This window comes from Anopheles aquasalis, chromosome 3 (genome assembly GCF_943734665.1).
Source record: "Anopheles aquasalis chromosome 3, idAnoAquaMG_Q_19, whole genome shotgun sequence".
NCBI classification, from domain to species: Eukaryota; Metazoa; Arthropoda; class Insecta; order Diptera; family Culicidae; genus Anopheles; species Anopheles aquasalis.
This window is the reverse complement of record NC_064878.1, coordinates 25604961-25629095: the sequence shown is the minus strand read 5'-3', so window position 1 is coordinate 25629095 and position 24135 is coordinate 25604961. Positions and strand designations below refer to the sequence as shown.

Genomic DNA, 24135 nt, shown 5'->3' with positions numbered 1-24135 from the left:
ACAATGTAACACCGCAAACATCGCGTACATCGTGGTGGTGTGCCATCTTATTATCCAAGTGGCTGCTCCCATCGACTGTAATCTATTTCGTATCATCGACAATGACAGCAGCTGTTTCACGTTGGGCTTGGCCCAGTCGGTCAAACGCAAAACACGCACCCGGTGTGATGGTAGCGGGTGTGCCCTGAGCTGAACACGCACCGTACCTGAGCGTGACCGAGCCCGTACGCTTGGCCAACAACAGGTTAGTCGAGAGCGAGGAACGGCAATGAGTTGCAGCTTTCTGAGTTGCGGCACGTCAGCTGATGACTTGGACGGAAAACCACGGAATTATTCACGAAAATAGCCATCACTCAGTGGTGGAAATGTTTCGACTCATCGTCACCGGACCGGACCGCACGTCGACGACGCGTGAACCGGATCATGAGTAGTTGGTAGTAGGCCACATTACCCAGCATTTTCCACTCAAACTCATCGCGGAGCGCTAGTTTTCTACCCCGACCGAACAACCGAACCGATCAGCAAACCGTTTCCTCGGAAGCAATTGTGGCCAGCGTTTGACTGCGCCCGCCGAATCGGAGACGCGTTGTTATTGAATTTCCTTTTCAATTTCCACACATCGTAAATTTCAATTAATAGCTTCTGCATAGGACGCGGCACCAGTAGCCGCAGTAGCAGCAGCAGCAGCAGCAGCAGCAGCAGCAGCGAGATGGGCACTTGTACCGTAGCCGGTTTACGGTGCTCAAGGTTTCGGGCGCCCCAGGTAAAGCTGGCATGCGAGCCCTCCACCCCAAACGATCGTTACGTGCAGCATGGGTGTGCGAGTACAGAGTATGTGTCCGTGTCCGTGTCCATGTGGCATAAAAGACCAATTTCGCATGCAGCAAACCAGACGCTCCGTGTCCTCCGAGCTGGTTGCCACGTTGCTGCTGCCAGTTTGAAGATTGAGTAATGCCAAGGGGATGTGGGGGGAGGCGGGCGACTGCGAGAAAATGGAATGGTGGGAGTGGACTCGTGTTAAAACAAAGTACCGCAACTCTTGTCCCAAATTAGCAGGTACCGTGATGTAGCGCAGCAGTAGCCGCCGTGTGGCTGCGGCAAACGACGATTTATGGTCGGGTGATTATAACATTAGCGATTAATCGTGTAATTTGAAGCATTTTGCTTTCCGAAACACGTGCCCGCGGGTTGTCATACAGAGTGGCCGGTGAAGATGGTTTACCGTGAGACATTCGGTGGAAAAGATTTTAGCATTTTTTATTGGAAATTTCCAATGGAGCATAAATGTTTGTACGATAAGTTGAACATAGAAGCATCTTTACAAGAATGTTTCCCCTTCAGCGGGCAGCAATTTAAAGTATCAACCAGTCTGTGAACCATTTCCGCACATAATTTGGAGGTGCATGGCTTTATTTAATTTACTTTTCCCCCTCAAACCCCAACCAGTGCTGCTTTTCGTGACCAGGGAGGTAAAGACAATTCCAAAAAGGGGTTCCGATCCGGTAAAACGAAAGGATGTAGCTGCGTTGCCGCAAAATTCGATGATGGAGGCGCCAGGTATCCGGTAAAAATGTATACTTTCAGGGGTTTTTTCACATAGAAATCGAACACCGCAAATACCAAATTAAATTAAAGGAAATTCGCTTCCAACACTTCGAGGCCACTCTGCAGATGAAATGAACTGCAACATGGCCTTCTACTGCATGCAAGAGGAGTACAAATGAAGAGCAGGCGTAAAAGAAAATATACCTGATACCTGATGGGTGATTCTCAGCAATGCTTAGACATAAAGAAACAATTAAAAAGAGATTCCTACCACGCCAATCGCCCAATAACGTCCCGATTGCCAATTGGAGAAGGGGACAGCAAGGACCAAGGACCCGGCTCGTCGTGTATAGAGCGAAAGAAAGAGAGAGAGAGAGAGAAGAAGAAGAAAACCTGGCCACAAAAACCCAACGCAAGCCAAACGGTTGTGACACCTGGCCCTAATGACGCAGATAACCGGGCGACACGTGACCCAGCCCAAAACAAGGGAGGCCCCAATAACCCAGGAGACCAGCGCGCCACATCGTACCGTGACCGCGGCGTGTGGCCTAGTCAACCTGCCAATTGCGTTCACCGCCGTCGGTTTGGCACCGAAAACCACGAGCATTCTTTCCAACGAGACCTTCCCCTTCTTCGCTTCACCCTTTCCGTTTTCAATCCTCCCGGAGGAACAAATGGGACTGTCACTGTGTGGCGCACGAAGGGGGCGTTCGTGGTGGCACCCATGATAAGGTGCACGCTCCCTCCCTCCCACGTTAGTTATGAGCGGGCGTTGTGGCGTTGGTAGCTTTGAATAATGCTTGTGCAGTTGTTGTTGTTGTTGTTGTTGGGGGGGGGGGGCCTCTGGCGAGAACCGACGACACCCGGGCCGTGTTGACACACCTGTCAGTGCCTCTCACGGATGTTCATGTTTTGGGGAACCCGGCGGTTTTTTACCCTCCCCCCCCCCCACCTCACCCCTTTCGCAGCTCCGGAGTTTCGCGTTTTGATTATCATCCCCCAATGTGCATGTGGTGGTGGATGACACAGAATTGGCACGGATAATTTTTGCAGAGCACGGTCACACGGTCGGATAGATCTGTGTCATCGAAGTCTGTTGGCCACCAGACAGCAGCGAATGAAACGCGAACAATCTGGACATATGGCGGGGTCAGTGTGTATGTGTGGACGCGTAGCAGCAAGACGTTCGTAATGTGATTTGCTCCAGCTTCAGAGCGCTCACATCAGAACCGGGGACCTACATCGCCAGCAGAAATGATGCCAAAGCGAGGGAGTTTTAATTTCGCTTTAAAACTTCATTTTTTCTAAGGGGTTTTAGAGAGCTCTTTCAGAGGTAGGTTGGGGGCTGCTGGCACGGGAATGTGACTTCTAATAAAAGAGGTATTAGTGCTAAGCACACAGCATGGTAGCATAGTTTCATTAGAGATATAAGTTCGCCGATGTATGAATTGCTTTTATTCTGGGAAATAGGATCAATATTCAATATGCAAAAAAGTTTATCCAACCCTTGCAAGCAATACACATTTTCACTGATTTTTCAAAGAAACCCTCAGCCTAAAAGAGTGTATCACAATAATCAATCAATAGTTTTGTTTTTTCTCTTCTTTACTATGCTTTTTATATTTTACAAAAATACCTTCTAGAACTAAAGAAAGTATAAAAACAGTGGAACATGGTAAGAGAAGCACGCAAAAAAAGTTTATCCACCCTCATGTATTTCATTCTATGGTATTGTACAGTGTTTACTTCACAATAATTAAAAAAAACCATTTTTTCTCTCAATTTCAACGATGCATTTCAGTTCGTTTAATCTGAAAAACATCTTTTGAGGCCTATTTTATTGTTTTATCGCCAAAAATAATGGAGTTATGCAACTTAAGCAGCATGAAGAAACGTGTTTTTCTTACCTTGCTCGACTGTTTTTGTAATATCTTTGTTTCTAGGAAGTATTTTTGGAAAGGAAAAGGAAAAATGTAAAAAGCATAGTAAAGAAGAATAAAAAACAAAACTATTGATATGTGATACACATTTTTGGGCTGACGGTTTCCATGAAAAATCTGCCAAAATCTAAGTTTCTTGCAAGGGGTGGATAAACTTTTTTTGAATACTGTATCTCATCAGATGATGTTAATATGCTCCAGCTTATTAAGAGCTCCATAAACACATTTTTCACAATACATATACACAAACTGAACAGACACCATCAACGACAACGGAACGGGGTCTCAAAACCATGCATTTTACGGTCACTATGGACACGCGCTACCAGATGATCTATTCCCGTTCACGGCATACTCTGCCACTCGTGGGCCACATAGTGCAAAGCATCCTTCACCCAATGCAGAAACGCATTTAGAACCAGCATGTTACAGCGATGCAGCATATAACAAGTACACGAAACAGATGAAAAATGTTCCCTATCGCAAACAGCAAACATAAAGCGTAACATTCTGAGGCAATAACGCGCGGGGACCGCCAACAATGTAGCACCATTCGGACGGTCGTATGACAAAAAAAAACCCGGAGCTTCTCGTAACCTCGTTTGGCCACGTAGCGGTGCGTATGCTGTAAATTGCACTGAAGCCATATTCCAGGCCACAACGCGGCAACGGCAGAAGCGCCACGACGGTCGCATATATTAGCGTACCGGGCTCTCCGGTTTCCGTCACAGTTGCTGCCGCTGCTGCTGCTGCTGTTCTGTCGGCTCTAATCTAGCAGGACAACTGACACCTTTGGCCCATACCGCGGGGCCGTTGGCCGTTGATGGCATTAGAACGTGGCCACGCAGAACGCGTTCCTCGCCCCATTCTCCATCTTCGTTCACTCCTCGCGTCACCTCGCAGCGGCACATATTCACAAACACGTAGTTTCTGTGATTTGTCACCGACTAAGGTGACCACCAATGGCACACTGTCTCGGTACGCGTGGTCTCGGCACTATTTCCGCCCGCCCGCCCGCCCGCCCGGGGTGGGTGGTTGCTTACTAGCAAGCGCAGCCCCGAAACCGCACTGCTGGAAGCGCTGGAAGTGGTTCCGATGTGCGGCAGGTGAGCAAATAGATGAGAAAAACCAGAGCCTCCCCCGGTACCCGGTCGGACTGTTGTGTATGTTACGAAATATTTATGGAAAAATCGATGCCACCCGGTGCACACATACACACCGGCACTCGCTCGAGTCAATCGAGTAGCGAACGCTCTTCGGGGCCCGCACCTTTCTCGCTCGCGTGCGCACGGCCGGCCACGGTGTGTGCTTCGAAATTGCTTCCCATTACGCAAGGCGGTTTGAGGTGGTGTTTTTGGGGAAGGGTGCCACCACTAGCAAGCGCACTAGCCAAAGGTGCGTGAATTTCGGAGCCGCGGTGGTGTTCGTGAGGGTGCGGATGCAGGAACGCTGCTAGGCTAAGGACGCTTGCCCCGCCGTTCTGGTGGTAGTTTGCGGATTTACCCATTCGCTTTGCTCAGATGTCACAACTTTCTTGACTATTTGCTTGGTGGGGTGCTTGTTGGGTGTTTTTTTTGCTCCTCTCTTTTTTTTTGATTTTTTTTGTGGCCATCGAGTGGCATATTCGCTCCGTAATGGTGTGGCGGGCCTTTTTCTATTTGCGTGAATTGTTCACGAGCACGCACACCGGTTCGTCTAGGACGTATAGGCTTTGTATTTTCCGCATTTTCGTGTAAACTTTCCATGGATCAAGGGTGTATAAAGTTTAAATCAAATCGATAACAAGAAAAAGCGTAACCGAGTTTGTGAAACAGCATGGAGTAAGTTATTTTTGTGGAAAAAATGTGTGTTTTGTATCGTGAAAGATATGTTTTTCTGCGTTTCGCTGTTGAAAATTGTGCCAAATTGGGCTTTTTTTTCATTTTGCTAAGACAAGGGTCTCCCCTCACAATAATATTTTTATGTGTATGGACGTTTCATTATCCTAAGACCAATTCGCAAGCAAAACCAAAAAATCCTTTGTGTGTAGAAACACATAAATTTGTAAGAATAACTAACAGATATTGTTGTTTATTTTTTTCAGATAATATTAGAGATTTAACCATCTTGCTCCTCAAGTCCTTTTTTTTATCTAAACAATCGATAACACAGGACAAAAAGGAATCTTGTGAAGACACTAACTACATGATGCAAAAAATAAAACGTAAGAATGAATCGAACAAGCACAAATCGATTTGGAAGCTCAACATCTCGGCAAGCATACGCATAGAGCATTAAATCCTCAGGGGTGTGCGCGCGCTGTAAAGATGTTTACCTTTTCTGTTAGCGTTATCCGAAATATGGAGCACAACAGTGGAGTAAAGAATAATCCATTGGGTTCACGCGTCTACCTCAGGTCATCATTATCATCATCATCATCATCATCATCGTGATCATGGTGGCGCACTAGAAACTGGTCCTTTTCCCTAGTACGACCGAGCACAAGCTGAACAGCAGTAGCAGTAGCAGCAGCAGCACTTCTCCGCTAACCACCGGCAACCACCGGTACTACTACTACCACCGCCTCCACCACCACCACCACCACCACCACCACCTCCACCACTGACACACATTCACTCGCACGTCTTCACAGCACAGAGGGCTTCCTAGCGTAAAGGACGTCGTTCGGGATCGCGCGAGTTTGTAACCATTGTTGCACCACCATCACCACCACCACCACCACCACCATTCACCATTGCGTTAAGCATCCATCATTCGACACTCGATCATCAATCAACTGCTGCACGGTCACCAAACACCACAGCAGAATGCCACCACACAACACTACTGCTGCTGCTGCTGTTGCTTCTTCTTCTGCGACCAAAACAACACACACTGCCTCTCTTCCCCGCTGGCCCATAACTTGGGCCGCTATTTACGGCGCATTTTTGCCACGGCCAAACCGGGCATGCTGCTTTCCGGCTGCATCATCGTCGCACCTGCGGTATTCACTTTACACTGTTTATGCACACGCTTTGTCGCTATACTTTGCTTTCCACCATTGACTAAAGCACTGGATCCCGCACTCTGCACAATCGCACGCGCAATCTCACAAACTACACTGAAACGGGGGTCCCACTACCCCTTCAGCGGGCTCGCTGGCTGGCTTGGATTGAATTGGTTGTGATGCTGCAAATGGATGAGCAAACAGAGACCGCGGATACGCTCGGATAAGGATACGATCGATCGACAGCAGGGATAGGGCGGGGAGCGAGGCACGAGGCACGAGGCGTCTTTCCGGTATTCCGGTTGGGTGCCCCATCGGCCAACGAGGCGCATCGCCGACGAGATGCAACCACCGTCGCCGTCGTGGTTGTGGTTGTGTCCCCCGTGGGACCACATTTACGTCATCCAGGCACCACAGGAAGCGCAGCAACCCCGCAGCCCTCAGTATAGGAAGCAATTACGATAAACGGTTTGTGAGCGACCCTTCTTTTTCTTGGTTTCTTCTCTACGCTGCCATCTTGTTTATGATGCGCGCCAAACGAAGCAGAGAAAAGGGATGGAAGCTACAACGGGGAATCTTCAAAGGAGTGTCTTGGAAAGAGTATGGATATGATGGTATCGACGAGATTCAAAGGACATCCCAGGACATCACAGGAACAGTAGATAGGAGATACACTATCAAGTGAACTGGAAACCACACGACCACACGGTTTCTCGGGTTTGTATTGATTAAATCGAGCTTCATAGAACCTAAAAAACCACACTGGAATCCACTCGTTAGATTCCACGGTTCAACTAACCGGTTGTGGTGGCTTTCTTCATTCACTTTCTGGCTCATTGACACAGTTTTAATCTGTCGATGCCGATGGTCCTCCTATCTCACAAAAGCAGAAGATATTCTGCACAAACACAGACACACAAGGACACAATGTTTCGCCCAGTATCGACGACCAGCTAGCTTATACACGTCAGCAGCAGCATCAGGAGCAGCAGCATTCCGCTACCAAGCATCCGATGGAGGCGCGAGTTGTGGGCGAGCTCCCACGGACAACGTCACGGATGACCTGTTTTTGGGCGATTTCCTTCGCTCGCCGCTTGGCCTTGAGAAAGGTTGCTATTGGTGGCGCATCTGCTGCTGCTGCTGCTGCTGCGCTTTGCCTCGCAGGCCGGACCAACGAAGATGATGTGGCGTGACCTTAAACAAGGTGAGAAGCATGGCTGGATGCGGAGGATTGTGCCGCGTGAACGTGGAGCATCCGAAACCTTGGAACCACGACGTCGACCACGATGTTAGGGTTGGTACGCGCAGCAACAGTCCTCTACCAGCAGTGGCACAGTTATGGAAAATGTCACGGACACGGCTGCTGCTCACACAATGGGCGCGCGCGCGCGCACACACAAGTACACGTACACGTTACAGTACACACTTCCGGGACACACAAGGGACACAAAGCGAACGGGGCCTACTGTTGCGGGGGATCAACCGTGGAAGAAGCGTTTCGGGAGCGGAATTTCGAAGATAAATCCCGAATTTGTGTTCAGCACACGGGTCTACTCAGCTCACTAAACAGCACAGAAGGTGCTTCTCTAGAGGCTTCCTGCCTTCAAAGGGGATTTTAGCAAGTGACCATCACTCTCCCTCAAAAAAGGGGGCTCCAAAGAATAATCCGCTGCGAGCAGGTCCCTGTGTTTGCGTGCGTCCGTGCGCTGCATCTTTGTGATCACACCCACCACCACCACCAGCATCATCACCACCACCTCATAGGGCCCCCTTTTTGCCCTGTACCTCACCACTTTCGCTGTCAAGAAGGAAGACTCCTCCGAGCCCATCGGTCGCCCCAGTGCGAACTGTCAAAAGCGCTCGCTCCAAACGAACGCCTGCGCCCTACGTAACTGCTCCTCATGCTGCTGCTGCTGCTGCTGCTGCTGAGCACTAGTATCATCCCTTCGCACGCGTTTCCGTCAGTGTGTACGTGTGTCTAGTGTGTGGGAGAATGCTCAGAATCTCCTCTCTGCCAGTTCTGGTTCGCTCTCTCTCTCTCACAAGGTCTCACATGCTCTCGCAACTCGCGGACACGCTGAGGCGTTATGCTGGCATACTGAAAGCATTCGCCAGGCGTTCAATTCTATCCCCATGACTTACAGTGTCGATGTGTAATGACACGGTAGCGAATGAATTGCGCTTGGTATTCGCGTTCGCATTAAAGGTGCAGGAGGATTCCACCGAAAAGCGGTTCCGTCCTCACCTAGTCAAGGGCATCGCCGCCGTAACAGCAGATGGACGCGTTTAGATGGAATTGATTTCGTGCCATGTGGAGCGTTGCTTTCTCCCACTGGACTGGTCGCTGATTGCTTCAACGCTTCTGCTGTGCCTCGTTGTCTGAACAAATTGTTCGTTCACAATTGAGCTGCCACTGCCTGTATTGCATCAGATGTGATCTGCATTCCGGGAGGTAAATAAAAGGATAGTCAATTTCGGTTTGGAACTGCGTCATGCTATCTTGACGCAGGGGTAAAAATCGATGACAGAGAGTGAATGAATAATGATGGCTAATTATGAGGGTAATTTTCTTCTACGCTCGGTATTCAGACCAGTGGTACTGAACCGGAATTACGGTGCTATTCGTAAAAGATAAAAGGAAAAAAATTGTTAGACCCTCTGCAGAATAAATTAACATTAGTGTGATTTGCGAAAATAAGTAAATAGTTTGCAGATTGTTCTATTGAGATTTACAACGGAGTTTTGTGGCTATCGTATAAAATCCATTAGTGCTAAGTCTACAATTTAGCTAAACATCCTTATCAAGGTAATTTAAGCTTATGTTGGTTATGTTCCTGTGAATTTCACTTGCCTAAAGAGAGCATAGAGGATGGAAACTATCTTTGCTGAAGTCCAGCGAATCGTATTCGGAGAATTGGATTAGCCATTTCGAATGATTGCAAGCCATTCTCAACCAAGAAGTCTATTAAGCTCAAAACATTATCCCAAAAATTGTATGACTAGGTAATAGGGACTGGACTAATAAGCAAACTTTCTGGGAAATTTGAAACTATTTCGATTACGAGGGAACAGGATATGTTCCAATGATAAAACAGAACAAGAGTTTCTACTACGAATTATCACCCTTGATCGCGAAAGAATCAGTGTATCGCTTATGAGGTATTCCCTCAAGAACTCTGCACTATAAACGTTGTTATAAATCGTAGATACTAATCCAGACCAAGATGGACTGCAAAAGATCAATGTTTGCTACAAAAACCACGACAGCAGTCTCACTGATGATAGAATGTGACGCCTGGCCTTCGAAAACATGTTAAAGTTAATCTAAATCCGCTACGAACGATTGAATTAATGCACCTAATCATAATTAAAAACGCAGAACACCGAAACCATTGATGCGTGCATCTAACCGTGCATCAGCAACGTGCGAGGGGATGCTGCAGCAGCCTCAAATATCCAATTACTCGCGCCCGTGTACTTCACTGACATAATCCTCTCTCTCATTTCCATAATTCCCAACGCTTCTGATTGAACCACTGCTGGCACTGTTGCACTTCCCTCCAGCTGAGCAAACATTCCGGGGCTAGAGAGTGACTGCAACAACAGACAAAACATGATATTGCCTCATCTTGCTCATCCCACAAAAACACCGTCACCACCGACTACGTACGATAAATCAACTTACAATCTCTGATTTCGTACCGGGAAGAATCCGGAATCGCAGGTGTTGACAATCCGATCGAATCGTCACCGCGCCACCATGCTCTTGACCAGGGACATAGGCCTCCCCCCCCCATCAATCAGGGATCAGAGCTTCCGATCGATTGAATAAATAATTCCGCGATTTCGTCTCCTTCGCGTGGCAAGCGGTTCCAGGCCAACGGAGGATACCACATACTACCAGTACCACCGCCAGAGTGGACAACTCGGGGCTCGGGAGCCGAGATTTCGCAACGCAACAACACAATCGTAGCACCGGCTTATGGCTGATTAAATTTCATCACGTCCACAGCTCACGTCCAGGACGGAGCAGGGCGAGGACGACGACCCTCTTCGTTCTCCTGTTCCCTGCGACGCACGCTGGACCGAACAGCGGACAGGACAGCGAGCGTTTGGCACAGAAACAAGAACGAATTAATCTTCGAGAAATTATGGCTCATTTAAACATTGGCCACCGCCATTTGCCAAAGGCCGGCCTTTTGGCAATGGAAATTGGCGGCGTGGCGGAATTATCAATCATGTGCAGCATCATCACGTTCGCGCATTTTGGGGAGGGGGGGGGAGGGTGGGCGGGGGGGGCAGAGGGCAAGGCCACACACGCGCGCAACCGATACACAAACAGAGAATGGATCTTTGGGCCGAAGGAAAGAATGGGAAGCATTTACCATAAAAAAGTGGTCTCATTGGCCAACAAAATCGTAGGAGGCCAAGTCTTCCTATCGCAGCCCCCCCTCCCGGGTGGTGCGTTGTTAGGCATCTTTTCCTCTTTCTTACTCTACTTCTTGAAGTGACACTTTCTGGCCACCCTATATAACCCGCTCTGCAAACTGCGACACTAGGACGCAGGAACCTGCGAGGGAGGATCGAGGAATCCCCCGAAGCCAATGGAGAAGAGAGGATCGCACATTTTCTTCTCCTTCTTCTCCTTGGTAGGCGCGCCTGCCGGGAGACCAGTTTCCATGGGAAAATTGGAAACATTTGTATGCGGCGCACGAATGCACGAATGTTGGCAGCGCGGTGGCCTTAAAGTGGCCTCTCAAATGGTGGCCTCCCACATTTTCTATTGTTGGTCGGTTGGTGCGTTCCCCTGGTCCAGGGTCCCAAGTGGAACCATTTGTGAACCCCCCCCCCCCCTCTCTTCTATAACAATTTCCCTACAGAGCTCCAGCTCCTTCTCGTACAAACGGCGCGCGCAGTACGCGAGACCGTCCGGGACCTGCTCCCAGGACTGATCGATCGATCCAGTGCCGGTGGTGCCTTTGGTGCGAGAAATTCGGGAAGGCAACCCCGACCACCGCGTGTGCCAATATAAAACCGCGCGTAAGGACGACTAATTTATATGCTCGGAACGGTCCACGGCCCCGTTGGTTGGTGGTGGTTTCCCCTTCTCCTACTCCACCCTTTTTTTTTTGTCCATTGTCAAGCTGCTGCTCTCCATTCGTGGACCACCGCCCCCCCCCCCGAAAAGCCTTTCATGGTCGCTTTGTGCGCGTTCGCCTTCCCGTCCTCTCACCACCACTCGTGGACGGGACTATTGGAGCTTATAAATTGTGGAAGGTTTTTATCTAGCCATTTTTATTACTTCACTTTGGCAGCCCGATCCACTCCTACTCCGAACCGTTCTGTTGAACGTTGCTATCGCAAAGAAACGGGTTTTGGAGCGCAGCATAGAGCGCCAGAAACTGTGGTGTATTGGAATCGCGCTTACCGCCCCGTGTGCCCGAGTGCCCGAGTGCCCAAGTGAGCATTCAAAAGTAATGGCGACAGTTTAGATTGAGTGTGCCGGTGGGCTCGCTGGTGGAACGGTTTTTCGAGAGGCAGGAAAGTGGGAGCGATTAACTGGTTGTGGTTCTGCATCGAACTATTTCAAGGTTATGCTGGGGAATTTGGTGGTATTTCACAGTTTAAATCGCGCTCTATTGCTTTGAAATGATGTATTATTACTTAAATTGGTTACGGAGGAATTGCTCAAACGAGTTATACGATCTAGTGGAAGCATTCAGAAATGATTGAGAATTCCGTTTTTGCTAAACAGCTCTCAAACATTTATGTTCTTCTCAAATAATCAGAAATGAATTGATCGAATTATTACGGGGGGTATTCTAAGGGGATAGCAGTCAAAGAGATATTTACTCATCTGTTTTTCAGTTCAACATTCGCCATATAATGGAATTTGAGATCCGTTTTTATTTAGTTCCCAGGTTATTTTGCAATTTAGATATCAAACTCTTGAAAGTATGCAATTTTACCGGATACCTGGCGCCTCCATCATCGAATTTTCAGCAATGGAGCTACATAATTTCGTTTTCCAAGAACGGCGACCAATTTTGAAGTTGCCTTTAACTCTCTGGCCACGAACAACGGTATCGGTAGTGCTTTGGTGGCAAAAAACAAGTTTAATAAAACCATGCATCTCCAAATTATTTGGTGAAATGGCCCGCGGATTTGAAAACTGTGACCCGTATGCTAATATGAGTTTCATTCTCCAGGTATAAAACACTGTGTGCTAACAGTAATCGTTCGTAGTGTCTAACAATTTCTTTTTGTTTGCCTTATCAACCACAGATTTTATTCTCGATGTGCCAACGATTATTTATATGCTCACTTGTCATCAGTACTGATGATAGCATAAAAGCTATTTCACAACCGTGGTTTGAGATTTTTTTTTGTAGAAAGGTCCTGTTCCTAAGCTTGCAGATGCCTCTAAAACTCAAACAAAGGGTCTGCTGTAAGCAGTAGTTACGGTCTTAGGAGCATAATTAATAAAGAAATGAAACCTATTGATCTAAATCTTCTTAACTAACGTATTTGTTAAAGTACAATCATAAGGAACTTATCAAACCATCTAAAGCGAAATCTATCTCAACGTGAACTAACCCGCGCCGCTGGTTCTTTGTCCAATGGTAAAACTCCCACTCACATTACCTATCCCAAAAACCGTGAACTGGAAGCTCACTTGCGGGGAAAGTGAGAGCCTGGCTGTAAAAACCACCATGAATGGACCAATAATCAGCTTTGGCTCGAAGGGATTCCCAACGAGCACCATTGGCGGCATTAAGCCCACGCAATCGACCATTGCTATCTTTTCATCAGACAGTATAATGGGCTGCTTAAACTGAATGATAACAAGCAGCTCCTCTAGGTGGGCACGAACCGGTCGGCTTGGTTGAGCCAGCAGCTTACCAGCGAGCCAGCTGGAAGCGTAAAACTCAGCAGTATCTTTGACATCAATGTAAAGTTTGGATCGCTCGTCAGCTCCGCAGTTCGTGGACACTGCGGTCGAGCGAAGCAAAATCGATTCCGCTCGCTGGCACAGATCACCATCACCTATTCCTCAAAAAAATAACGCTTCGTGTCGGCGTAACCCGTAAGTGAAAGGCCGAAAAAGCGACACATATTCCACGCATACCTCGCGGTATTAACTGAGGCGCCACATTCTACTGTAGCGTGCCAGGGCACCGGCCCCAAAAGCAAAGCACCAGCCAGTGGCACCATCTCTTCATTAGCCATGATTAAGGGACGGCTTTTCGCACCTTCACCTTGGGCCGCGCCTGGCACCATACCACCAGTGTCAGTGTGGTCTGCGTCAGGGGGAGGGAAAAAAACGTGGAAAAACCACCCAATCCAATGCCTTCACGGGCGCGCACACACCACACAGTAGGCTGCGAGAGCGATGGTCTAAATCATGCATGACCAGCCCGACATCAAAAAGGGGCCCCCGTGAGTCCGTTGCTAGTAGTCCAGTGTTGCGGGTGTTGTTGTTGTTGTTGTTGCTTGTGCTGGCCTACTACTACTGCTGCTGCTGTCCGAGGAGAAGGAGCAGAGTGGCATCGCTATTTGGCGTAGGGATCGGGAAGCTATCACCAATACCAGGAGCGAAAAGACAACGAAAGCACCTACATACGTCATCCGGAGCAGGGCAGGCGACCGTATGAGGGAGGAATGTACTAAACACACACAGGCACACAGGCACACACGCGCGCACACAAATACAGACACAAAAAGAAGTGGAAACAGTGGCGGTGGCGGTGGCAAAAGGGACACGAGTAGTTACGTAGCCACTTGGACGACGTTGCCCTGTAATCCGCACCTCGTCGCTCGTCGCTTCGTTCTCTTATACAACACACCGAACTGGCATACGTACATCTACATACATACACGAGCGAATGAACACTTTTCACCGACACACGCCTACGCAAACGCGCACATGAAAAGGACACGAAGGTTTGCCACGTAAAAGCTTTCTCGCGCACGGTGAAGCTCTTTGCTGGGGGATTTTCCCACCCACCCTCGACGCAAACACCCCTCCCCCCCCCCCCTCCCAACATTCGCTCTCACACTCCCACCCACCCACACACACGGTGGCAGCCTGGTGGTGGAGCTGTTTTGAGCTGTTCGAAGAATGAAGAACGCGCCCTCCTTGGAGACACCCTGTGTGTCCCAGCACACGGATCCAAAGTCGGGCTGCGTGGCTCTACCTTGCCCTACTTCAGGCGCCCTCCAAGGAGGTGGTGTAGGTCCGTAGAGAGAGAGGGAGAAGAAGAGAGAGACAAAGAGAGAGAAAGACAAAGAGAGAAAGAAAGAGAGAAAGAGAAATGAAAGGAAGAGAAAAAGAGAAGGTTGATGGCGCCATGGTAGAATCATGACCCACAGTTCCAACCCCCCATCCCCCTCCCCCTCCCCCGACCGAATAGGGTGGGCCCGAGAGGGAAAGCACATTTTTCACTTTTCCTTTTCCGTCCGAAACCCACTGGTGTCACTCCTTGCTGACGATGGCTGGCGACAGACACAAACACAGTAGGCTAGGCCAGGCAATGATTGCTTCGATGACGACGACAACGACGGCGACGGCGACAGTTTTGTTGGTGGGCCGGGGAAAACGGGGCGACTTTCCACGACTTTCCTTGGCGCAACATGGGCGCGATCAACGGAGCCAAGGGGAACGGGTTCAGCGGGGTTCAGCACACCCACCATAAAAACACACACCGAGGACACACACTGCCAGCCATGAAGAAGGTACAACCAGAAGTTCGAGCAGACAAGACACAACTCCTCTTGTCGAAAGGGAAATGGAAAAAGAAACGATGGAAAATGGTGGCTCCGTTGAGGCCAGTCTGGTAGTGTCCAGTAGACAGTGGGCACATCGAGCGGAAAGGAGCACAATTCGAGGGTGCCTTGTTGTGCGCGGTGACTGACTTGCCGTCTTGCCAGCGTTCACGATAACAAAGGGAAGTCGAGGTTGCACGCACGAAGAGGCCACGAGGCGATCGATTTGGTGAACCTCCCAGGACATCTGCAGGAGGTCTCGGACATTCGCTCCAGTCCGGATGTGCGACGGACGCACAGACGAACGCCAGAGAGACGAACAGGACACATTGAAGGGACACTCGGCTCGTGGAGGTCATGATCAGTGAATCCTTTTTTTTTTTAAACAAGACGATGACGCGACGATTAAGACTTTTGACACATTTTGTGTCCCGTTCTCGATCGGTGGTTGGTGGAACTCCCTCGAAACACATACAGACAGTTTACACTACGAAACACTAGACAGTTTATACGTGCACTTGCTCGGTAGAAAAACGCAATGAAAAGCGAATCGGAAAAGTCTCATTTTCTACCACGGAGCGCCCTGTGGGGAACCGAAGGATGCGTACCGTCGTCGTTGTCGTCGTCGTATGCTGCCTTTACTTTGAACGTTTCACCTCGAACTGACAAAATTCATCATGGCCACTGCCTGCACACTGCTACTGCCTCTGTGTGTTCCGAGCGGACATGCAGTGACAGTGAGTGAGTGAGTGAGTGAGTAACTTGCCCACTGCTACCACTACTACTACCACCTTCAGCGATGCTTTTCATGCTCTCCGTGAGCACGGACGTATGTGTACGGGTGCGAGTTTTCCGGCCGTTTTTCCACCCACCACCGGGCGAAAATCGGGAGCGCGAAAGTCACGAACTCGCGTGTCGCGACAAATGGAAAACTTTCGCGAGAGAGAGAGAGAGAGAGAGAGTAAGAACGAGCGTAAGAGAGAACCAAGAACCGTCGGGATATCGACGATCACGGGAGAGGATACAGCGAGCGGAGATGTCTGCCTTCTGAATGTCATTATAGGACGCGGCTCTCCAGTAGTCTCCGTGGCTGCGTTTGAGTGTGAGTGTGGATAGGTGGAGAAAGTTCTCGGAGCTTCCGGGGAGCACACCTCCACGCACACGATGATGGTTTGTTTTTGTAATACACACGTTGACGTTCAACAGTGCTTTGACAGGAATGGAGGAGCTTTTCCTATTGGGGAGGGGGAGGATATTTTGTAGCCGTCAAACGTATGAAGGAAAAGTACCATTTGCGCTGTCAGGGTACATTTTGACTACACGTATGAGCGTGAGAGTTGCACTTTTGATTGTGCACTGTGACATTGAGTAGAAGTTGATTTGTTTCATCAAAGTTGTGTAAAAGTCGCTCCATGTTGCTGCCAAAGCAAGCAAGAATAGGAAAAGCCTGTATGAGAGTAAAGAATTAAGAAAATAAAATTAAAACAAAGAAATAAAAAGGAATACAAATGCTGCAGGGCCTGAGTTGCTTTTGGTTTAGTTGGAGGTTTGTTTTTGATTATTTGGTTGCAGCAGATAGAAAATCGAAGTTTATTCATTTATTTGCTTATTTATTTGAACTTGCTCTCCCAAAATGTAATAAAAGTACCTAATGAAATTTGGAATCCACTGCTATAGCAACGATGGCGCTAACAGCTTTATTGATAGCATCAATTGATCTTAGAAAACGATAACCCCTTAATCCGTTTGGTAAATAAAACACTTGAAACGAGTGAGCTCGTTCGCTTCGATTAAGAGCCGTTGAAAGCGAGCAAAGTCGATCAGTCCGTATCAGCCGCTGTTAGCGAGAGCACATTGTTGACAGCCATGTTGTCGCTCAGCGTACATAGAACTAGTTGCATTATTTTAAGCATTTTCGTATTCCAAGGTAGGTTTTAGAACGTAGACGTGAAGGTGTAGCTTTTCGCATCAGCGTAACAATTAATAGGAGTAGCTTTCAGCACCTCAACCACCTCCAATCTTCGATGCTTGGTTTGCAATACTAATGCGCTTGGCTGTGAAGAAGGATCGTTAGCGCATTCTAAGGGCTGTCCTCTGCATGCTGACAAATGTTTCATTGCCGTACAGTATGGTAAAGGAAGTGTAGCAGCATATTTTCATCGTAATTAAGTTAAAATATTATATCCTTTTCTAGGAAAGCTAGTGCGTGGCTGTCTCTCTCAATTGTCGAGCGCAGATGCTATGCGGTGCAGTGAAGGGGATGGCAGTAGTTGTATTATCTGCACCGCGGTTGATTGCAATCGTAATCAGTGGCTCAAGTGTGATCAGTGTGACAGTGATGAAGGTAGCGAACGAAGGTGCACCGATAAGCGTAATGCCGAAGCACAGTTTTGTCCACGATTCAAGGGCGGCGATCGATGCTACGAGATGCGCCGAAGTTCCAATCGTAGGTATTGCAGGCGTGCAATTAATGAATCACACAATGAGCTAGTGAGTTGCTTGGGTTCTAGGCCATGCGGTCCTGCAGCGAGGCTGTCAGTCATCACTCGATGCTGTTGGAATCGAATGCTCCGAGGAATCGCATTGTATCAATTACACAGAGCAGGATATTAAGTTAATCGAAAGCAAGCACGATTCAGATCAGGCCCGTAAATGTCTGATCTGTTCTACTGACGCTGCCAATGCGAAACAGTGCGATGAGGCATCGCTTGAGGCTGAAAGTTGTCAATTGGTTGATGATGAATGCATTACAATGGTGCAAGGTAAGTTGAACGAAGACCTCGCACGTAATAACTCTCTTTCTAATATTAAACAAATCCAGACGACGTGCTGCACAGAAAGTGCAAATCAAGTCTTAGCCCCGAGCAGCAGCAACTGTGTACCGGCTCGAGCGAAGGTGTTTGTATCACCTGCAACGAAGACGCATGTAATAAGCACAGCCTGATAAAATGTATCCAGTGCAAGAAATCAATCGATCCCGTCTGCCGTGATCCATCGCTAAGCGCCGAGCTAGGCCCAAAGTATTGTTCCCGCTTCCATCAGGGTGCCCAATGCTATTCCCGTATCTTCAACGAAGATGTCGAACGAGGTTGTACCTCAGATGCAGGACTCACGGAATCGGTTTGCGAAGGTAACAAGTATTGCCTAAGCTGCGCCACAAACGGATGTAACAAAGAAACGGAGGACTTTCTGCGAGATGTCGCCCGTTGCATGCGCTGTAGTTCGAGCAAAGGAGAAAACATTAACTGTGAGGAAGCGTTCGGTGAGGCTGAGGAGTGTGACCAACAGGAAGACAAATGTTTTACCAGGGTGGAAGGTATGTGAGATCAGTTCGGAGAGTCAGTTGATCGCTTTACTCATTTGATTTCCATCAGGAGAAACGATTGAACGAAACTGTTTGGCAACACTATCAGCAGAGGATCAAGGGAAATGTCTCAATGCAGAAGACAACACGTGCTTAGCTTGCCACGGACATGAATGTAATCGTATACGCTGGAGGAAGTGTTATACCTGTTCCAAGCTGCAAGATCCTCGCTGTGTTGCTCCAGAGAGTCAGCCTAGTTTGCCGGTACCGTTTTGTGATCGGTATCGATACGAAGACGTCTGCTACGCTAGGATTGTCAACGAGAATGATCTCGTGCGTGGTTGTGGTTCCGATCTGGCAGAGGATGAGGAAGTTTGCGAGGGTGATTCACGGTGCATGAAGTGTGATGTGAACGGGTGTAACAGTATCTCCGAGAGTGCTCTCGTTACACGATCCAGATGCCTCAGTTGTGTATCGAGTTTCGATGGAGAAGAGTGCGAACAGGGAACACTGGAGCCAGTGATTTGTGATGCAAACAGTGGATGTTATACGCGAGTTGATGGTTAGTATCGACGACATTTTCACTCTACTGATGGTTAATACTACATGCGTCTTTTATGGTTGTAGATGGAGTGCTGGAACGTGGATGTGTTGCTGAATTGGATGAAATTAGTGAACAGTTGTGTCTGGACGTGGCGGATACCTCGTGTATTGTCTGCGAAGAGCCATCATGTAACAGTTTGAGCTGGTTGAAGTGTATTAAATGCAAGAAATCCGTTAACCCAGCTTGTTCGAACCCGCTGGAAACATCCCTGGAGGATTTATCATCGTTCTGCTCAAAGTACGGCTCTGAAGGTTCATGTTACTCGCGAGCAACTGAATTGGATCTGGAGCGAGGTTGTTCTTTGGAACTACCAAATCCAGAGCTAGTGTGTGCCAATACTATCGGGTGCACCACTTGCCTCCAAGCGAATTGCAACGATCAACCGGAAGATTCTTTTCGCGAAGGTATACGATGTGTTCAGTGTTGTTCAAGTGATACAGAGTGTAATGGGGTCAGTTTACCAGATCCTAACGAGTGTCCGTCTGCAAATCAGCATTGTTTCACTAGAATCGACGGTACGCATGGCTTAATATTGCATGGTCTACCTTTGAGTTTGTTGATGATAATGTTAATGGTCTTCTTTCTATTGCAGATGGAGCATTAGTCCGAGGATGTCTCTCGTCACTGAGTCCGGAGCTGCAGGAAAGCTGTAAGGATGAAAACAACCAATCATGCATCGTATGTCCTGAGGATGGTTGCAATACACAGAAGTGGCCAAGATGTTATCGTTGCACTAGCTCGAGCGATGAGCGCTGTGATGCTAGTTTGAACCCGGAACATCTGAATTTCTGTGATGCGTATAATGAAAATAACTTTTGCCATTCGTGGATTCAGGACGGCGCAGGTAAAAGGGGCAAACCAACAAAAAATGTGAAATTATTTGCTCTCTTTTTAACTCTAGTCTTATTTGATTCTAGTATCACGAGATTGCACCATTGACAAAGAAACGGTGTGCGCGGATAATAATCGTTGTCTGTTTTGCGAAGAAGAAGGTTGTAACTCTCATTCCAGGGAGCTCCTAGATACTGTTCAGACCTGTTACCGTTGTAGCTCTTCTACGGAGCAGTGTGATCGCCTTGAAGGCATTGGCACAGAATGTAACCAGCGGAGTGATAGATGTTATACCAGAGTCACAGACGGTGTTCTCACGAGAGGCTGCTTGTCGGACTTGGAATCGGAAGCAGAGTGCCTTAACGCCCCTAATGGTCAGTGTCTCGTATGCGATGGTAATGATTGTAATCAGCAGAGTTGGAACACGTGTTATCAGTGCAGCAACAGTACTGAGGTGGATTGTGCTGAGGAACAAAAGAACGAGAGCGAACTAACGTATTGCCCTCGGTATGATGCGAATGGTGAATGTTATGTATCGCTCAGGGAAGAGCAATGTAAGTGAAGCCTCAAATTAAGAAATACCTGTTCGTAACATTAAAATGTAACTCTTTCTTATAGTTACTCGTGGCTGTCTCTTGGATCGTGACAACGAACCCTGCGACGATCCCTGGAAATGTGTCTCTTGCGCTGGTTCACGTTGTAATGAAGGTTCTGCGGAAAGCTATTTTGCGCCAGCTTACTGCCTACAATGCCGTTCTGACACTCACCGCGAATGTTTGAATGGCACGATGGAGTCAGTGAAATGTGGCAAGCCAGCTGATCTTTGCTTCTATCACCGCGTTACCTCTCGCATTATTGAGCGTGGCTGTTTCTCTGATCTTAGCCCCGTGCTACAAACAACCTGCAGTAGTGCGAGTAGCCGCTCCTGCCTTACCTGCAGCGGTTTGAACTGTAATGGTGTACATTGGCGCCGCTGCTATCAGTGCAGCAGCTACTTGGCAGCCGAGTGCGAGCAGCGGCAAAGCGATGAAACACATTTGAAGTTCTGTTTGAATGCCGATGATCATTGTTTTGAAGAAAGGGATGGAGAGGAAAGTAGGTAAACTCGGTACTGTGATGCGGTGTCAGAGAGAAAGCACTAAAAGACTCTCTTTAGTTCACAGAGGCTGTGGAGAGTTCTATTGCGATCACAAGAAAACATGCGTGCAGTGCGCTGGAGACGGTTGCAATGGGAATGCAGGAAGCACTCTACTACCAAGCCGCTGCTCGGTGTGTGATACGACGGACCAGACTTGTGTTAATGGAAGCCACTTTGTTGTGTATTGTGATTATCTTAGAGAGCAGTGTTACTCAATGATTCGAGCAGGTGATAACATATTCCACCTTATTTCGCATCTATAACATCTTATCTTCCAATTTCTATAATCTACAGATGGCATCCTGGATCGTGGATGTTTCTCTCAGCTAGACGAAAGCTTTAAAAGCAACTGTCTTGATCCAAATGATCGTAGCTGTGTTGTCTGCAGTTGGAATTCCTGCAATCGTGCTCAATGGCGACAGTGCACACAGTGCACGTCTACCGAGCACGGCGTTCACTGTTCAAGGGAAGCGAGTCATGTAAAGGCAAGCTTCTGTAAAAACCTCCAACACTACGATCGCTGTTATGCCAAAGACGTCGAAGGTGTTGGTAAGCAAAGATATAAATTACGTCGCAAGAGTTCCTGTTCATTTAGTGATTTAATCATTTTCAGTCACTCGAGGATGTGTATCAGACTTTGAACCATCGGAAGATGTATGTTATGGATTAACACAGACCGAGTGCTTCACGTGTTCCTCCGATAACTGCAACGATAGGTCACTGAATGCCGCTCCCCGTGTCACGAATATCGAGCTCCACTCACTGCTTGCAACAGTATTGCTGCTTCTGGTGACTATTAATAAGGTTCATCTGTGAAATGAGTTATCATAAATCTATGCTTGAGATTGTTCAGCTAATGGCAATATTATAGACGATTACACAATATTATTAGGTTTATATAAATTAAAACCTAACCAGTTTTTCTACCGAATAAGATTTCAATTAACCGGATCTAAAGTAAGTATTGAGACTTATTTATTTTAGCAACCTTGATACCATCCAACAAAGCCATAATGTGCAGATTGAATTACATCAATGGTGCTGATTGGCTTATCACACCGTTCCCGTTCCATCAATTCTCCCTTAATTCAATCGTAAAAAGGGAAAACTATTTCCCTGTCTGAAGCGCCGCTATCTCATGTTTGCACATAGATAAGAGATACCCAAAAACCACAAAGCTGTCCCACTTATGAGTGAGAATCATTCACGTTTCGAATACGTAAAAAACTGGTAGCAAAATGCTGTCGCTGTATCTTTTGCTTTTAGTCACTACCGCCATCGTGGCAGGTAAGTTGCGAACCGTTTTCTAATTAGGAACACAAAATTGTTTTCTTCATTTTCTACCGATAGACGATAGATTCTACTGCCACAGCTGTGTATCATCCAGCTACCCAAACTGCGCCTGGAGTCCCCATACGTCCACCACGAAAGATTGTGGCGCCGGGGACCGTGCCTGTGCCACCGTAATCCTTCCCGATGGGCACACGTACCGTGGCTGTTCGCAGGATCCTGAGTGTGTAGAGGCCGGTCCAGCCGGTTGCCTGCGGTGTGATCTCTTTTCCGGATGCAATATTGACCGTATTCCAACCGATCGGTTACGGTGTAACATCTGCCAGACCGCAGCGTCCGCATCCTGTGCCACGCTGCCTTACGCGAGACAATTTGAGAAAGCTTGCGTACGGTTCCTAGCCGATGATCGGTGTGTTACGGTGTATGACGGGTATAACGTGTCCTCCCGGGATTGTCTTTCGGCTCTTGGTGACCAGGAACGAGCAAAATGTAATGGTACGGTCGAGTGTGCGCAGTGTTCTTCGTGGAACTGCAACACCGATCGAGTGCGGAGCGACGATCGATGCGTTCAGTGTAGATCGAATACGACAGACTGCTCAACTGGAACGATACCAGCGACGATCTGTGCAAAGCCATCGGCTGGGAAGTGCTTTTCGCGTGTTGATCCCGATGATGGATTGTTGGTGCGCGGTTGTTGGATAAATTTATCCACCGTGCAGCAAGCGGAATGTACAATGGATCGAAAAAACTGTAGCATGTGTCTGGGCGATGGTTGCAACAAGGAATGGCTTCCACAGAACACACTTAGCTGTGTGCAGTGCGAATCGAGCGATTCCCTTCTCTGCGCCCAGCTGCAGCGTAATGATAGTGAAGTGAGGCTATGTAGACGCCACTTGGCAGGAGATCGATGCTATATGCAAAGCGGTAACGATGGAATCCTCCAGCGTGGCTGTGTGTCCGATCTACCGGAAGGGCGGTGTGCACCGGCGGATGCGTGTGTGCTTTGTACGGGCAATAACTGCAACAGGGACGTTTTCCCAGTGAATCGACATTCCTGCTATCAGTGCGATGGAATGCGGGAGAGAAGATGTGAAACTTACCAGGAGGTGTTCAATCGGGAGCGAGCCTTGCTCTGTAGATTGCATCAGGAGAACGATGGGTGCTACACTCGTGTGTTCCGCGGCGCAGGTATGAGCGCAGGATACGAAGTGTTCTAGTGCTGGTAACTGTTAATTGGAATGTGTTTTTTTTCTGTTCCAGTTGTTCGTGGTTGTCTGTCCGATTTAAAACCGGACACAATGTGTCACGAGTCGAAGGATTGTTGGATGTGTTACGGAAGAAACTGCAACTATCTCTCTGAGACGGAGCTGCGCAGTTCAGGGTCGCCTCATCCCCTGGTGTTACGGCTCGCTGTTGTGTCGATGATGATTATTTGTTCTTTTCTGTTTGCTTGAAAACATGAAGTTCGATGGCTTACCCTCATGCTCCTTCAGACTCCATAAAGGGATATCAATTTAATCCAACAGTAAATTTTTTGTGTACAGATTTTTTTTTTTAAATACGAGCACATTTCTTGAATTACAGATCTTTCAAATTAGTGTTCAGATGTTCAGAAGATGAATTTCGGTTCAAAGTCGGAGTCCAACTTTGGAAACATACATTTATGGAAAAGAGCATGTTATCTTAATTTTGCTCGCATTTTCATAATTTTTTCACACAAAAAACACAGGA

The 24135-nt window shown here is 47.9% G+C and overlaps 2 protein-coding genes across 2 annotated transcripts in view; one reads left to right on the top strand and one right to left on the bottom strand.

The window, feature by feature from the left end:
* The window catches only part of LOC126577158 (uncharacterized), a 79623-nt gene extending 73614 nt beyond the window's left edge, over positions 1-6009 (bottom strand). The window contains exon 1 of the mRNA XM_050238595.1: positions 5800-6009. The gene's annotated coding sequence lies outside the window, so the exon portion shown is untranslated. The remainder of the gene's footprint in view (positions 1-5799) is intronic.
* Positions 6010-22056: 16047 nt separating this feature from the next.
* On the top strand, positions 22057-24120 carry LOC126576133 (uncharacterized). Its single transcript, XM_050237276.1, has 3 exons — positions 22057-22401; positions 22465-23592; positions 23665-24120. Exons 1-3 carry the CDS (start codon positions 22353-22355, stop codon positions 23856-23858), a joined length of 1371 nt encoding a protein of 456 aa, XP_050093233.1. The 5' UTR covers positions 22057-22352; the 3' UTR covers positions 23859-24120.
* The last annotated feature ends 15 nt before the right edge of the window (positions 24121-24135 follow it).